Genomic DNA, 12278 nt, shown 5'->3' with positions numbered 1-12278 from the left:
GACAACAAGCTAAGGAGATTATAAAGAGATATCCTTCTTGCTCTTTCTATAACCAAACACTGCTACCTGCAGGGGCTAACCAAGGGGTACTTAAAGGAATGAAATATGGCATATTCATGTGTTCCACTTGCAGAACTTAGAAAATTAAAATGTGTATACCACACCATTGACTTATTCAAGTTTTAAGCAGGCAACTGCTTTAATCTCACAAAAGGCTGATTCAAAATCACACATTTATTAGAAGTTATGATCATCACGGGTATATCTACACAAATAAAGATAGATAATGGTCCAGCATATGTCTCTAGAAAAATAAAACCATTTTTGCTTATTATAATATTAAGCATATTACAGGTATACCACATAATCCTACAAGACTGGCAGTTATAGAAAGATCAAATCAAACTATAAAGGCTATGTTAAACAAACAGAAAGGGTGGAAAATACCCCCAGAAATAGATTATATAATCCTTTATTAACCTTGAATTTCTTTAACACTAATGAGAAAGGGACAACAGCAGCAGAGAGACATTGGATAATAGAAATGTCTTCTGAATTAAATCAGCTAGTGTATTTCAAGGATGTGTTGACCTCACAATGGAAGCCAGGATATGTACTACATTGGGGAAGGGGTTTTGCTTTTGCTTCCACAGGAGAAGAAAAACTATGGATACCATCAAAATTAATAAAGATTCAGTTTGAAAAGAAGCATCTCTTGATAAAGAGATATGACAGATCATTCAAAATGGTAAGAACCATACAGGTGGTAAGGAAGCCTTATAAGGGTTGAGATAGGACTTTGTTCTTGTCTTTGCAGAAAAATATTTATCTTCAAAAGGTCAAGAGACCCTGGATATCTAGATGCCTAAAGAGGAAAATATAATTATCCAGAGAGGATCACCAAGTGAAGAGAATTATGACTTATAAGGACATGTTATTTGAGGGTAAGAATCTAAAAAACACAAACTAAAATATTAATCATGGTTCACTTAAAAGTCAAAGCTAGATTTGAAGTTGGACACTGGCTCTGTCCTTATCTAAATCCACGCATGTTCTTAAAAGAAAAGTTTAGAGTTTCTGTCTCATGTCAGGATCCATGATATGGGACAGAAAGAAAACTGAGTTTAGAAAAAAAATTACTTTTCTTCATACCTATATTTGTCTCTATTATATCTTTTATTGAATATATATGTCTACGTATGCCTATATAAATAATGTTTAAGTTTTCCACAATGAACAATGAATTTTTCTACGGTAACCTTTGAAGTTTCCAGGAAGAATATGGGGCTCCACAACAACAGCTTCACCTAGCTGACATGATGTCATGATGCTGGTTGCTGTTCTCCATTCCAGCAGAGGATTGTGATCTGTGAGTCTACCCCTAAATAAATAACCCTCTATTATTCTCAATTCTGAGCTAGTGTGGGATTTCTTTTAAGCATCTTTCTTCATATAACCATTGATAGACAGACTGAGAAAGAAACAATATTAGCTACAGCAGCCTCAAAAACAGTAAAATACATTGGAATGATCCTACTTTAAAACCCTGACAAAGGAATTGACGAAGATTCCAGAAGAAAGGCCTCCATGGCACATAGAATGGAAAAATTATTCTTGTGGAAATGGTTGTTCTACAAGCAAACAAGCACACAAACATTAGCAAAAAAACTTAACCATTTAATCTCCATTAAAATTCCATTATTCTTCAGAAAATGAAGCAAATATGCTAAAATTATTACATTGTAGCGTAAAAGACCTTGGGACTTCAAAGCACCTGTGAGGAAGAAAAACTAATTCTGGAGACATCGGCAGGCTGCACCTCAAGATCTACAACAGAGCCATGGAAGTAAACACATAGACCTGGCACAGATCGAGGTATGTAATTAAATGGAATAGAATCTGGAATATGGATGTAATCACTTATATGGTAGTTTTATTTCTGTTCTCTCAGGAATTTCCATACTGATTCCAACAGCACTTGTAATGGTTTAACCTCCACCAGCAGTGAAAAGAGGTCCACTGTCCCCACCTCCACCATCATTTGTCGTCTTTTGTTCTCGCAATGGTAACTATTTTGATTGGAGAAAAATGGACCTTAAATCGTTTAATTTACAAGTCCCCAATAAGTAAGAATTTGAGTATTTTTTTTAAAAAAAAAACATTATCCTTTGTCTTTTTTCTTCTCTTTCTTTCTTTCTTTCTTTCTTTCTTTCTTTCTTTGTGTTTCTTCTGTTTAGAACTCTCTGTTCAGTTAACTAACCTATTTTTGTATTGTGTCATTTATTTTCTGGATGTTTTCAAGTTTTTCTGTATTCTGCCTGTTATTTCCCTGTCAATGGTGTAGCTGGTGAGGGTTTTCTCCCACACATGTATCAAAGGACTCAGTCTCCTACTACAGAGATACTTGCCCACCTCTGTTCACTGCTGCTCTAGTCACAGCAGAGGAAATGCTAATAGCCTGGATGTCAGTGTTAGATGGTGCTGGTGATGAACGTAATGGAAATGTTTGTTTTTGACAGAACATAGTTTTGACAGAACATTTGTTTTGACAGAACATAGTCATTTCAGATACAACATAATAATGTCACTTACACCTTCTTCAGTTATTTTAATTTAAGTTTTTATATTACTAATTATTTTGGTTAATACATGTGGACCATGATGATGGGAATCCCAAATGTGTTGCCAAAACAGACATCTCTGTTGTGGGGTAGAAGGCTGAGAAATGTCTGAACTGACCAAAGTGGAGTCAGGACAACATGGCTTTACCTTAGTCACTTCAGTACATGTATGTAATAGAATCTTATTCAGTTGTAAAGAAAACAAAATTTGTAGAAAATTTGATGGAACTAGATAGTATTATGCTGAGTGAGGTAATCCAGGTCTGGAAAGTCAAAGGTTAGCTCTCAAATGTTGGTTCTACCTTGAAATGTTTAGATCTGTGTGTTTAAATCAGAGCCTGTAGAGGCCAGGAAAGAGTAAAAGACACCTTTGCTGGGGAGGGCAGTAAATGCATATTATATTAAAATAGAGAGGGAACACTGGCAGATAAAGGGTTACTTGGAGGTAAGGGAGGAGGAAAGAGGTGAGAGAGCAGAGGGAAGTTCATCTGAGACTAGATCTGTATGAAAACCCATGTGGAAATCTACAATTTTGAAAAATCAACTTTGAAGAGAGGTTCTCAATGTGAGTGGATAACACTGCTCCCAGAGTCATGGGTTCTTAAACAAAAATTATGGCACAGACGTGGGAAACCTCCTTAGGATTCTTTGGTCTAGGAGGCTCAGATGCCACAGAAGTGTAAGGCAGGTGCTGCAGAGGCACTTGGGTTCAGCATAGGGCTAGGGGGTGAAGAGAATTAGTTAGAAATTCATCACATAGTTATCAAATAGAAATTTATCACTTAGTTATCAAATCCTCAGATTTGGGGATGTACTCAGTGTCATACGTGGGCCAGCCTGAAGCCCTGGGTCAGGTCACCAGCTCTACTACATAATAGACATAAAAATTAAATAGAAGTAGACAGCAAATGACAGAAGCAAGAATGTGGTGACCTCTGGAGAGGATGGCCATGGTGGGGCTTGAGGGAAGCCCTGTGGTTCACTGCTGCTCTCTCCCCTTTTCCTTCTCTCTCACACCTCTGACCTTTCCCATTTTTCTCTCTAGTCTCTTTCTTTTCTGCTCTTTTTTTCAAGATGGAGGACAGAAACAGTTTCACTTTGTATCCAGGCTGGCCAGTAACCTCTATGTAGCATAGGTTGTCCTTCAACTTGCAAAGCTTGGACCTCAGGTGGAGTGTCTGAGATTATAGGTGTATGCTCCTATTCTGCATATTGAAGTACTCTACATGTTCAGAAAAAAATCTGAGTTTTACAAAAACAAGTGTGTCATACTGAAAGTATACCTCAATCTCTCTAGTCAGATATTTTTATACCTTTTGTGTGTATGTGTGGCTGTATACAGGTGTGCATACCTGTGGAGGTCAACAAGAGTGTTTTTCTCTCACTCACACTGTTCCTGAGGAATGAACCAGGACTTTCTAATTAAAGCTGATCCTCCAGCCCCAGGGATGCCCTGCCTCCCCCTCCCACACTCAGGCTCTTTTCCTGGTGCTGGGATCTGAACTCAGGTCCCCATGCTGACGGATTTGGGCCACTGCCTAGCCTGTACCTTCTCTGTATGCATCTTGGACTCCAAGAAGAGTTCTCTTCATAAAAACTTTCAGAACTTTTATTCTTTGGTAATTTTGAGAACTTCCTACATATTATGTATTTTAATCATACCACTGCTACTTTATTTCAGCATTCCACCGGAAGTCCCCCTCCCAGCAACTTTTTTCCCAACCTCTCTTCCCCTCCCAGCTCCCTCCTTCTCTATTCCTCTCCCGCCCCTTCTTCAATAACGCACAGAGTCCAGTCAGTGCTTCCCATGAACACACTGGAGGAGGATAATCCCCTGAATAGTCAACATACTATGGACAGCATTTCTGAAGAAAAACAGGTTTTTCTCTCCTGGCAGTGTCTACAATTTATAGCTCCTCGGTTGGAGGGTGGAGGGCATTTGTTACCCTCCTTAATTCTTGCTAGAATGTTAAAAAGAAAAGACAGATAGAGTATGAAGCTGACTTACTTTTCAACATTAACTCTCTGGTCTGTCAAGTGTCCTATACTGCACACACTGACTGAAGGTTAACAGTTTGCACTTAGTTCCCTCTCCCATCTCTTGTTCTTTAGGGATAGAGTTTGATATTTAGCCCAGGCATCCAAACCCCAAATCCTCCTGTCTCAGGCTCTTAGTTATAGGGATTACAGTCGTTAATAGTGAATTATTTCTCAATTGGTCTCTTCAGATATAAAATGAAATTATAAGTCAATTTATATGAACAACCTGGACATTTAACAAGCCATACCCTTGGCTGTACTGACCCCGTTTTCCCCTTTCTGTGTTAACCATTTATTCTCCTGGTTATTACCCCGACCGTCAGTCTATTAAGAAAGAAGGAAAGACAGACACCTTTGGTTTCCTTTTTATCTCTTCCCGCGGCTGCCTCCCCACGGTCCAACTGATGGTGGACTCATCTAGGGCTCATTGTGGACCTGAGGCGTCAGGACAACGTTGTACATGAGAATCTCGATTGACCACTAGGTGGCGCTAGCTCCACTCTTCTTTTCTGGTGCTGCCCAAGCTCACCTTACTTCCTTGAAGTTCCTGTTTCAGGCAGAGGCTGAGGACAAGCTGAGCAGCAACCTGGGTTGCTCTTCTTCCCCTGCATCTGACAGCAGTGAGTATGGGCGAGTAGGAACGACTTTCTAATAGTATAATTAGCATCACACACCTCACGGACTTACAGTGCACAATTGTGTGGTTATGGGAATATTCAGAGGTGTGCAAACATATTTCCATAATGTACTCTGCTTATTTGATCCAGATATGCTTTCCCACAGCTTCTCTGGGTACTTTCAGCGTGTGTGCACGCGGGGCGATGAGGATCAAGGTGTGTTATGGGTAGATTCAATGTGTGTGGAGATCACAGGATAACTTTTGAGAGTCAGTTCTTTTCTTCCAACTTGTTGAGGTGATCTCTCCTGTACTTTGTTCCATGCTGGGTGCTCCAGGGTAGCTGGCCCCTCAGCTACCTGTGTTGGGATCACAAAGGCATGACACTGTAGTCCCCTTTTCATAGCGTTCCTGGATTGAACTCAGATTGCCTGTCTTGTGCAGGCAGCACGTTTACCTGCAGAAACCTCTTGCTGGACCTTGGATGGTTTTCAGAGCCCTTTTCTTGGTATGTAGTTCAGAGGATCAAATCCCGAGCCTTGCATATGTTAGGCAAGTGCTCTGCCAGCCTGTGGAATTTTCAATATATAAGCATTTTCTTCTCTCATCATATTTCTCTGATGATCCAAGCTCTATATTAAATAAAACTTAAGGGGTGGTCACTCTTGTCTCTATCCTGTATTTAGAGAAATTAATTTAAGTTTTTCCCTATTCAGTATATTGCCGTTGGTAGGATTATCACAGTGCCCTTTCTTGTGTGTAGGTGTGAGCTTTTTCTTCCTAGTTTGTAATCAAGAACGAGTTTAGTTTTCAAAGATTTCCTCCATCTATTGAGATTATAATATAATTATTATCCTTGATCATGTTATGTACTGAATTTCTTTTATCAATTTGCATATGCTGAACCATGCTTGCATACAACACAGTGTTGAGTCTCCGTGTTTTTCTGTACTTTCTCTTGCGGTTGACTTTTTCTACAATTCCATTATGATCTGATAGAATACAAGAAATTACCCTATTGATTTGTTAAAAGTTTGTGATGGAGTGTTCAAATTATTAATTTACAATTATCTTTATTCTTCCTAACTTTGACTGGATATCTGCTTTATCAGGTAGGAGTACAGCTTTCCAGTCTGTTTGTTTAAAATGCCGTTTTCCATCCTTCCACTCTCACTCTTCACAGGCGTGACCAGCTAGTTGAGTTTCCCGCTGCAATAAACAATTGGTTATTATTTTCTGCTTTTCACTTCAGCCTGCCGGTTGCATCTTTTACTCCAGAGTTGAGACCGTTTATATTTAGATTAGTGTTAAATGTTTGTACTGAATGAGATCCTGTAATTTGGCGGGTTTCTCTTCATCTTTCAATTTTTCGTTTGAGTTTCAAATTGTTATATGTTCTTTTCTTTATCTCTTAGATGTTTGCTGGCTCACTGCCAGTTTGCTTTCTATTGCTGTGATAAAACATCATGATCACAAGCTACTTGGGGAGGAAAAGGTTTATCTTACACTTCCACATCACACCCCATCACTGAAAGAAGTCAGGTGGGAACTCAGGCAAGAGCTGAATCAGAGACCTTGAAGAAACACAGCCTACTAGTTGCTCAGCCCACTTTCTTAAATGTCCTAAGGCTCAAGTGGGCTGGGCCTCTCACATCAATCATCAATCAAGTAAATGCCCCACAGACTTGCCAATTCAATGGCGGCAATTCCTCACCTGAGGATTCTTCTTCCCAGATGACTCCAGTGTGTGTCAAGCTGACAAAAGCTACACTTCCTGAGTTACTGCTGTCGACTCCTGAGAACTACAGGAGTTATTTTCTCCTGAGCTTTTGCAATCCTAATTTTCTGTCTTCTCCATTTGTAATTTTATTTTCCTGTGAGTGTCTTCTTCACTGCTGCCTCTGTGGTCATGCATTGCTTTAGCTGTGTTCATCTTGAAGCTCTTTATAAAGGACAAACTTGCTTGTGGTCACATTGGCTGTCACTTCTTTTCCTTTACTGCTCCAAACACACAGTTCCATGCTTTGTCCTTCAGCATTTCTGTCAAGAAATGTGTTGTTCTGGTTGGTTTGCCAATCTGGTACTTTGTTATTAACATAGCTCTTTTCTTAGTAGCTTCCAGCATTCTTTTCTTGTCTGAAGTCTTTACATTTTATGATGAGTGCGATATGACTAGAATATTTCCTGATCATCTATGTAGTGGTCTATATTATCTCTGTACCTGGACAGCCTTATCTTTCAGTAGATGCAGGGATTTTAAGGTGTTGTTTCAATGAGTAGATTTTCTATGCCTTTAGTCCTTGTTTCAGCATTCTGGTCTAATAATACCTTCATGTTTGGTCTGTCTGTCATGTCCTGAAGGACATTATAAGTTTTTCTTTCTTTTTCTTGAATAAAGACAAATGCAATAACTCATTAACCATGTATTTGAAACCCTAGCATTTTATCTTTCAGCTAATTTAGATTGTTGGTGATGCTTTCTCCTTAAATGTAAACATTTATCTGCAAACTTCTCCCAAATTTGCTTTTTTAAAATTTCCCTATTTATCACTTATATCCTATATTGTTTTTTCTTATTTCTGTCAGTTGTTTATCTTTTGGATGTTCTATAATTTTTAAGTTAAATTTTTTAAATTAAAATTTTGAATGATTTTTTTCCCTTCATTTTATGTAATTAAGTATGCTTAGACTAAGTTGCTGACACCATATGATCTTTTGAGGAAGTTGTGTTCCCTTGTTTCCTCAGATTCTTGTGTTTTGTTGTTGTGGTTTGTGCACCTTTGGGAGGGAATATGGTTTGCACACTGATGTGAGGATTTTAACATTGTTTCCTTCTACAGAGATCACTGGTCAGAGTGCAAAATAAACCACAGTAACAATACAGGAGCCAACTTCCCTCAATAATCACAAAGGGAATAATGAACTGATGAACAGGAGTTGGTGGTGTATACCTTTAGTCCCAGCAATTGGGAGGCAAAGGCAGGTGGATCTTTGAGTTCAAGGTCAGTCTGATCTACAGTGAGTTCTAATGACAGGCAGGCTACAAAGAGAAACTGTGTCTCAAATAAACAACAACATCATCATCAACAACAATGTACAGAAAGTAAGGTCAGAAAAAAGAAAAGGAGAATAAGACAAAGAGCAAGAGATTAAAGTCACTATGTACCAAAGCATCTTTCACTCTAAAGGCCTCCCGCTTTTGGAGATTCTTCTCCACTGTGGGCTGTGGTCCAGGTTGGCACTTCTGTTTGTGGCCTTGTCTAAACAAAGCCATATCTACCAGATGCTTTGGGGGAAGTGGAGGTGGCAAACAGAGCATGGAGTTCCACAATGGAGAGAAATTTTGAGAGCTGAGCTGTTTGCCTACACATTTTCAAATCCTATGCAGCAGCAAACCATCATGCAATGAGGAAGAAGCTGTGGAAATTGAGTGATCCTTTCACCCTGGTTATCAGTTCTCAGTTCCTGTCTGCTGTACACAAATTGAACCATGAGAAAGTCTCAGAAAACAGTGAATGTGCCAGCCACCTGCTCTGAACTCTCGGGCTCAACAGTCATCCAGAGGAGCCATGTCATCCTGGTTACAGGAGGCAGGGCTGCCTGTCCTCATTCCTCCACAGCCTGAGCTAGGAGTGTGTCTCAGTCACTCCCTCCTGCACTACTGCCTACCCACCAGGGCATCCCAGGGCACCATGACATGTGCTAGATGATTTTGGGTCCCACTACAGCTCAGACTCAGAGAATACAAACTCCTGGTTCTAACTCTGTAAGAGAAGAATTTATAGAGCTCGGGCTGCTCCTATCTGAGTTCCTTTGTGTTATACAGGACAGGAGTTTTCAGTGTGCCTTGCCCTGAGTGACACCATTTATACAACAGTGATTTGCTTCATTTCGAAAGTATATTCTCAGGCAAAATGAATGTTTACCTTCTGTGAGCAAGTGTCCATCATATACAGTAGGACATATGTTGATAAATAACTCACCAATGCAAACTAATTATTCCTACCTACACACATATCAAGCCAGAAACACCTAGACCCATTGATTTTGGAAGAACTTGTCTAAGAAACAAAGCCTATGTGCTTGTCCTAAACATCAGAGCAATGAGGGCTGCAGTGCCCTCTTTGGACCATACCCACTGAGCCACCATCAGCCCACCTGATGTGTGCATCACTAGATACAAGGCAACAAACTCTCAACTCTATGTGTCCCCAGGCCTTCTGCTCACATGACCAGCCTGAAATGAAGTGTCACTCTGGAGCTCCCATTTGTTCAGACCCCTTAAACCTGGAGTCAGCTCTGTGCTTTAAAGCAATCTGCCCTGTGAACCATCTCTCTATCTTGAACTGACACTGTGCCTTGAACCATCTGAGTATTTACTGACCACCCTGTTCCAGAACAGCTCTCTCTGCTGCATGTGTATCAGTTCTGTTTTCCCTTCCACAGCTCTGCTTTAACCCTTGCACCACTGTAAGCCTTTATGGGTGACACTGTGTATGGTGTGCTCAATGCAGTCTGAGATCTGAGAGACAATATTGGTCATTAGGATGAGAAGGAACCAGTTTACACTTGCCAAAAGTCACAAGCCTCGGAAGAAACAAAAGTACCTGGGAAATGAAAGTTGACTAGAAAGTTGATGCAGATTATGAATGCCTTGTTCTTCAATAATCTGGCATGTGGATGACATACATGTACCCATCCAAGTTTTTCACATGATGGCCCCATGCCATTAATTGATCCAGAGAATTTATTCCCAGTACTGCTCTGCCATGGAGGAGGAGCCAGTGTGAGGTCAAATACCTGTGCTGGATTTAAGTCTCATAAGAGTGATAGGTTTTTTTTCCTGCCAGCTTGTCATTACCAGGGCAGCCTGTTTTACCTTGGAGTTACTCCCCTGGTCTCACACATGTGGAACATGCACTGACTGGTACTCTCAGGCCCATATCAGTCTTTCTCTATGTGCTGTTTTCTCCTGTCACAGGTGTTCTTGTATAGGAACTTCAGACCCTTTTGTCAAGTCCTACAGACACCTTATGTTCCTGTGTAGCTCTCTTTCTTCCCACCTTGAAGATTCTTTTTTCATATGATTATCTTCATTCACAATGATCTCATTTCAGTATCAATCTTGTTTGTCTAGTTCTCCTTCTTGAGGTTTTAGTGTTTAAGTGGTTGCTAAATACATTTATTGAAACCTTAATTATGATTGTTTTAAAAATAGACTTTGTGTCTTCTGATAAGAAATCTGTAATTCCTTTCTTTTTGTCTTTGAATATCAATTGTCACATTATTAATGATTGCTAATCATTAATTGTGAACTTCCCTCTAAGTTCTCACTTTAGGAATCTTTATCCTTGTTACTCCCATCCCTAGAATTCATAATTGAAATTTGGGATGATATTTTTGAAAGGAGGTATTTAACATTCCTCCAGCAATGTCTGAGTTGACTACAGTGATGTAGCAGAGGTTTATGCCCATAGTTTGATTTGTCCTAATTCTCAAAGCCTCAACCTTCTGGATCTCGAGGCACAGGGTTTAGAGCATGCCATTTTTCTGAGGATCCAGGTTTGTCTGGTGACAGACTGCTAATACTTTTACTAACAAATAACAAGGCTTTTGGTAGATGTGTTTAGCAAGTTTTATTTTCCTACCTTTTCTGGAGTTGACCCTGTATGGGAGGTTTTACTGTGCTTAAGGCAGGAGGGAAGGCAGGAGAGGGTTGGGTTCAGTGCTGCTGTCCCTTAACCCTGGCAGCTTTGGTTGTCATCAGAGCTCTTCACACAGCTGCTCCCACCCTGTCTGCTTTAAGGATGCTTTTGGAGGAGGCTTGCCTGAGCAGCTCACAGGCAGGAGCTCACTACCCAAAATGTCAGCTAATAAAAAAAAAAAATCTGGCTGTGTTGACAATGGCATTGTTTCATAAACTCAAGGCCTTACTTTAAAGAAGACAATACCTTGTGAAATGGGACATTTGAGTTTAATTTGTATTGTTTTTTAATGGAAGTCTTAAACTGCTTAGCTACTGATTTGGTGTCCCTAATCCCTCTCATTTTGAAATCTAAGTCTTTCTAGATTTACAACATACTCATTATAGCAATGATGATGCCATCATTATCAGTTCCTCTTCTTGGCTGTTTAAACATGCCTAATGGCCAAAGGTACTGAAGTTGTAAATATTCAAAAATTTCTCCTGATTGCTATGCAACTTCAACTAATTATGTTAGTTGAACCAAATCTCTCTGTGTGTTTTTCTGTCTCTCTGCCTCCCTTCCTCCATCTCCCCTCCACCCACAGAGCAGATATGGTAATGGTGGTCATGTATTCAGCCTCTGAACTTATATCATAATATGCTTTTGAAGTAAGACAAATCTGCCCCATCATCTTCCCCCTCATTTCTTTATGAATTATGAATAGCATTTATACTCTACTCATTAGTGCTCATTTGTTTCTTAGGAATTTGGTGTCTAAGAGGAGTCTATATCCTCATGTCTGCTTCTCATTGGGTCCTCATGTAATCACAGCGATATGAACTAACTGTTCATCAGGGATATACCTATGGCTACACAGTTTAAACAATCCTTAAGTGTGCTGGTCTGCGTAATAATGTCTCTGTGGACCAGCAACTTACTATTGTTTTTCCTTCTACAGGAAGGAAGAGCCTTTTGAGATGTCTTCCAATAACGATCCTGTTATAATCCCAATGTTAGAAAGAAAGCACAATGACCTTCCGGGCATGGACGCCAGTAACCCAAACACACCGACTGAAGAGGCTGTGTTAAGTTTTCATAACATCAGCTATCAAGAAACAGTGCAGCATGGCTTTTCATTTTTTAAAAAAACATGTGTGATAGAAAGACTATCAAATATCAAGTATGTGCATGAATTAAATAGACCAGTGTATTGAACAACTTTTTCAACACACACAGACTTTCTCTATTATCTATAAACTGTGTGTGTTTGTGTTTATGTATGTCTATATATCTATATATCTATATGTATAAATA

The 12278-nt window shown here is 39.6% G+C and overlaps 1 protein-coding gene across 2 annotated transcripts in view; it reads left to right on the top strand.

Annotated features, from left to right (window-relative positions):
• Positions 1-5228: 5228 nt before the first annotated feature.
• Positions 5229-12278, top strand: part of LOC121440958 (ATP-binding cassette sub-family G member 3-like) — a 41366-nt gene continuing 34316 nt past the window's right edge. For both annotated transcript variants that reach the window (XM_041642043.1, XM_041642044.1), the window contains exons 1-2: positions 5229-5281; positions 11923-12144. In XM_041642043.1, coding sequence (XP_041497977.1) covers positions 11942-12144 — 203 coding nt within the window. In that variant the 5' untranslated portion in view covers positions 5229-5281; positions 11923-11941. The remainder of the gene's footprint in view (positions 5282-11922; positions 12145-12278) is intronic.

This window comes from Microtus oregoni, unplaced genomic scaffold (assembly GCF_018167655.1).
Source record: "Microtus oregoni isolate MIOR12 unplaced genomic scaffold, Mior012 000072F_ref0000427, whole genome shotgun sequence".
Lineage (NCBI taxonomy): Eukaryota > Metazoa > Chordata > Mammalia > Rodentia > Cricetidae > Microtus > Microtus oregoni.
Note: the sequence above shows the minus strand (reverse complement) of the source record. Positions and strands in the feature narration are given on the sequence as shown.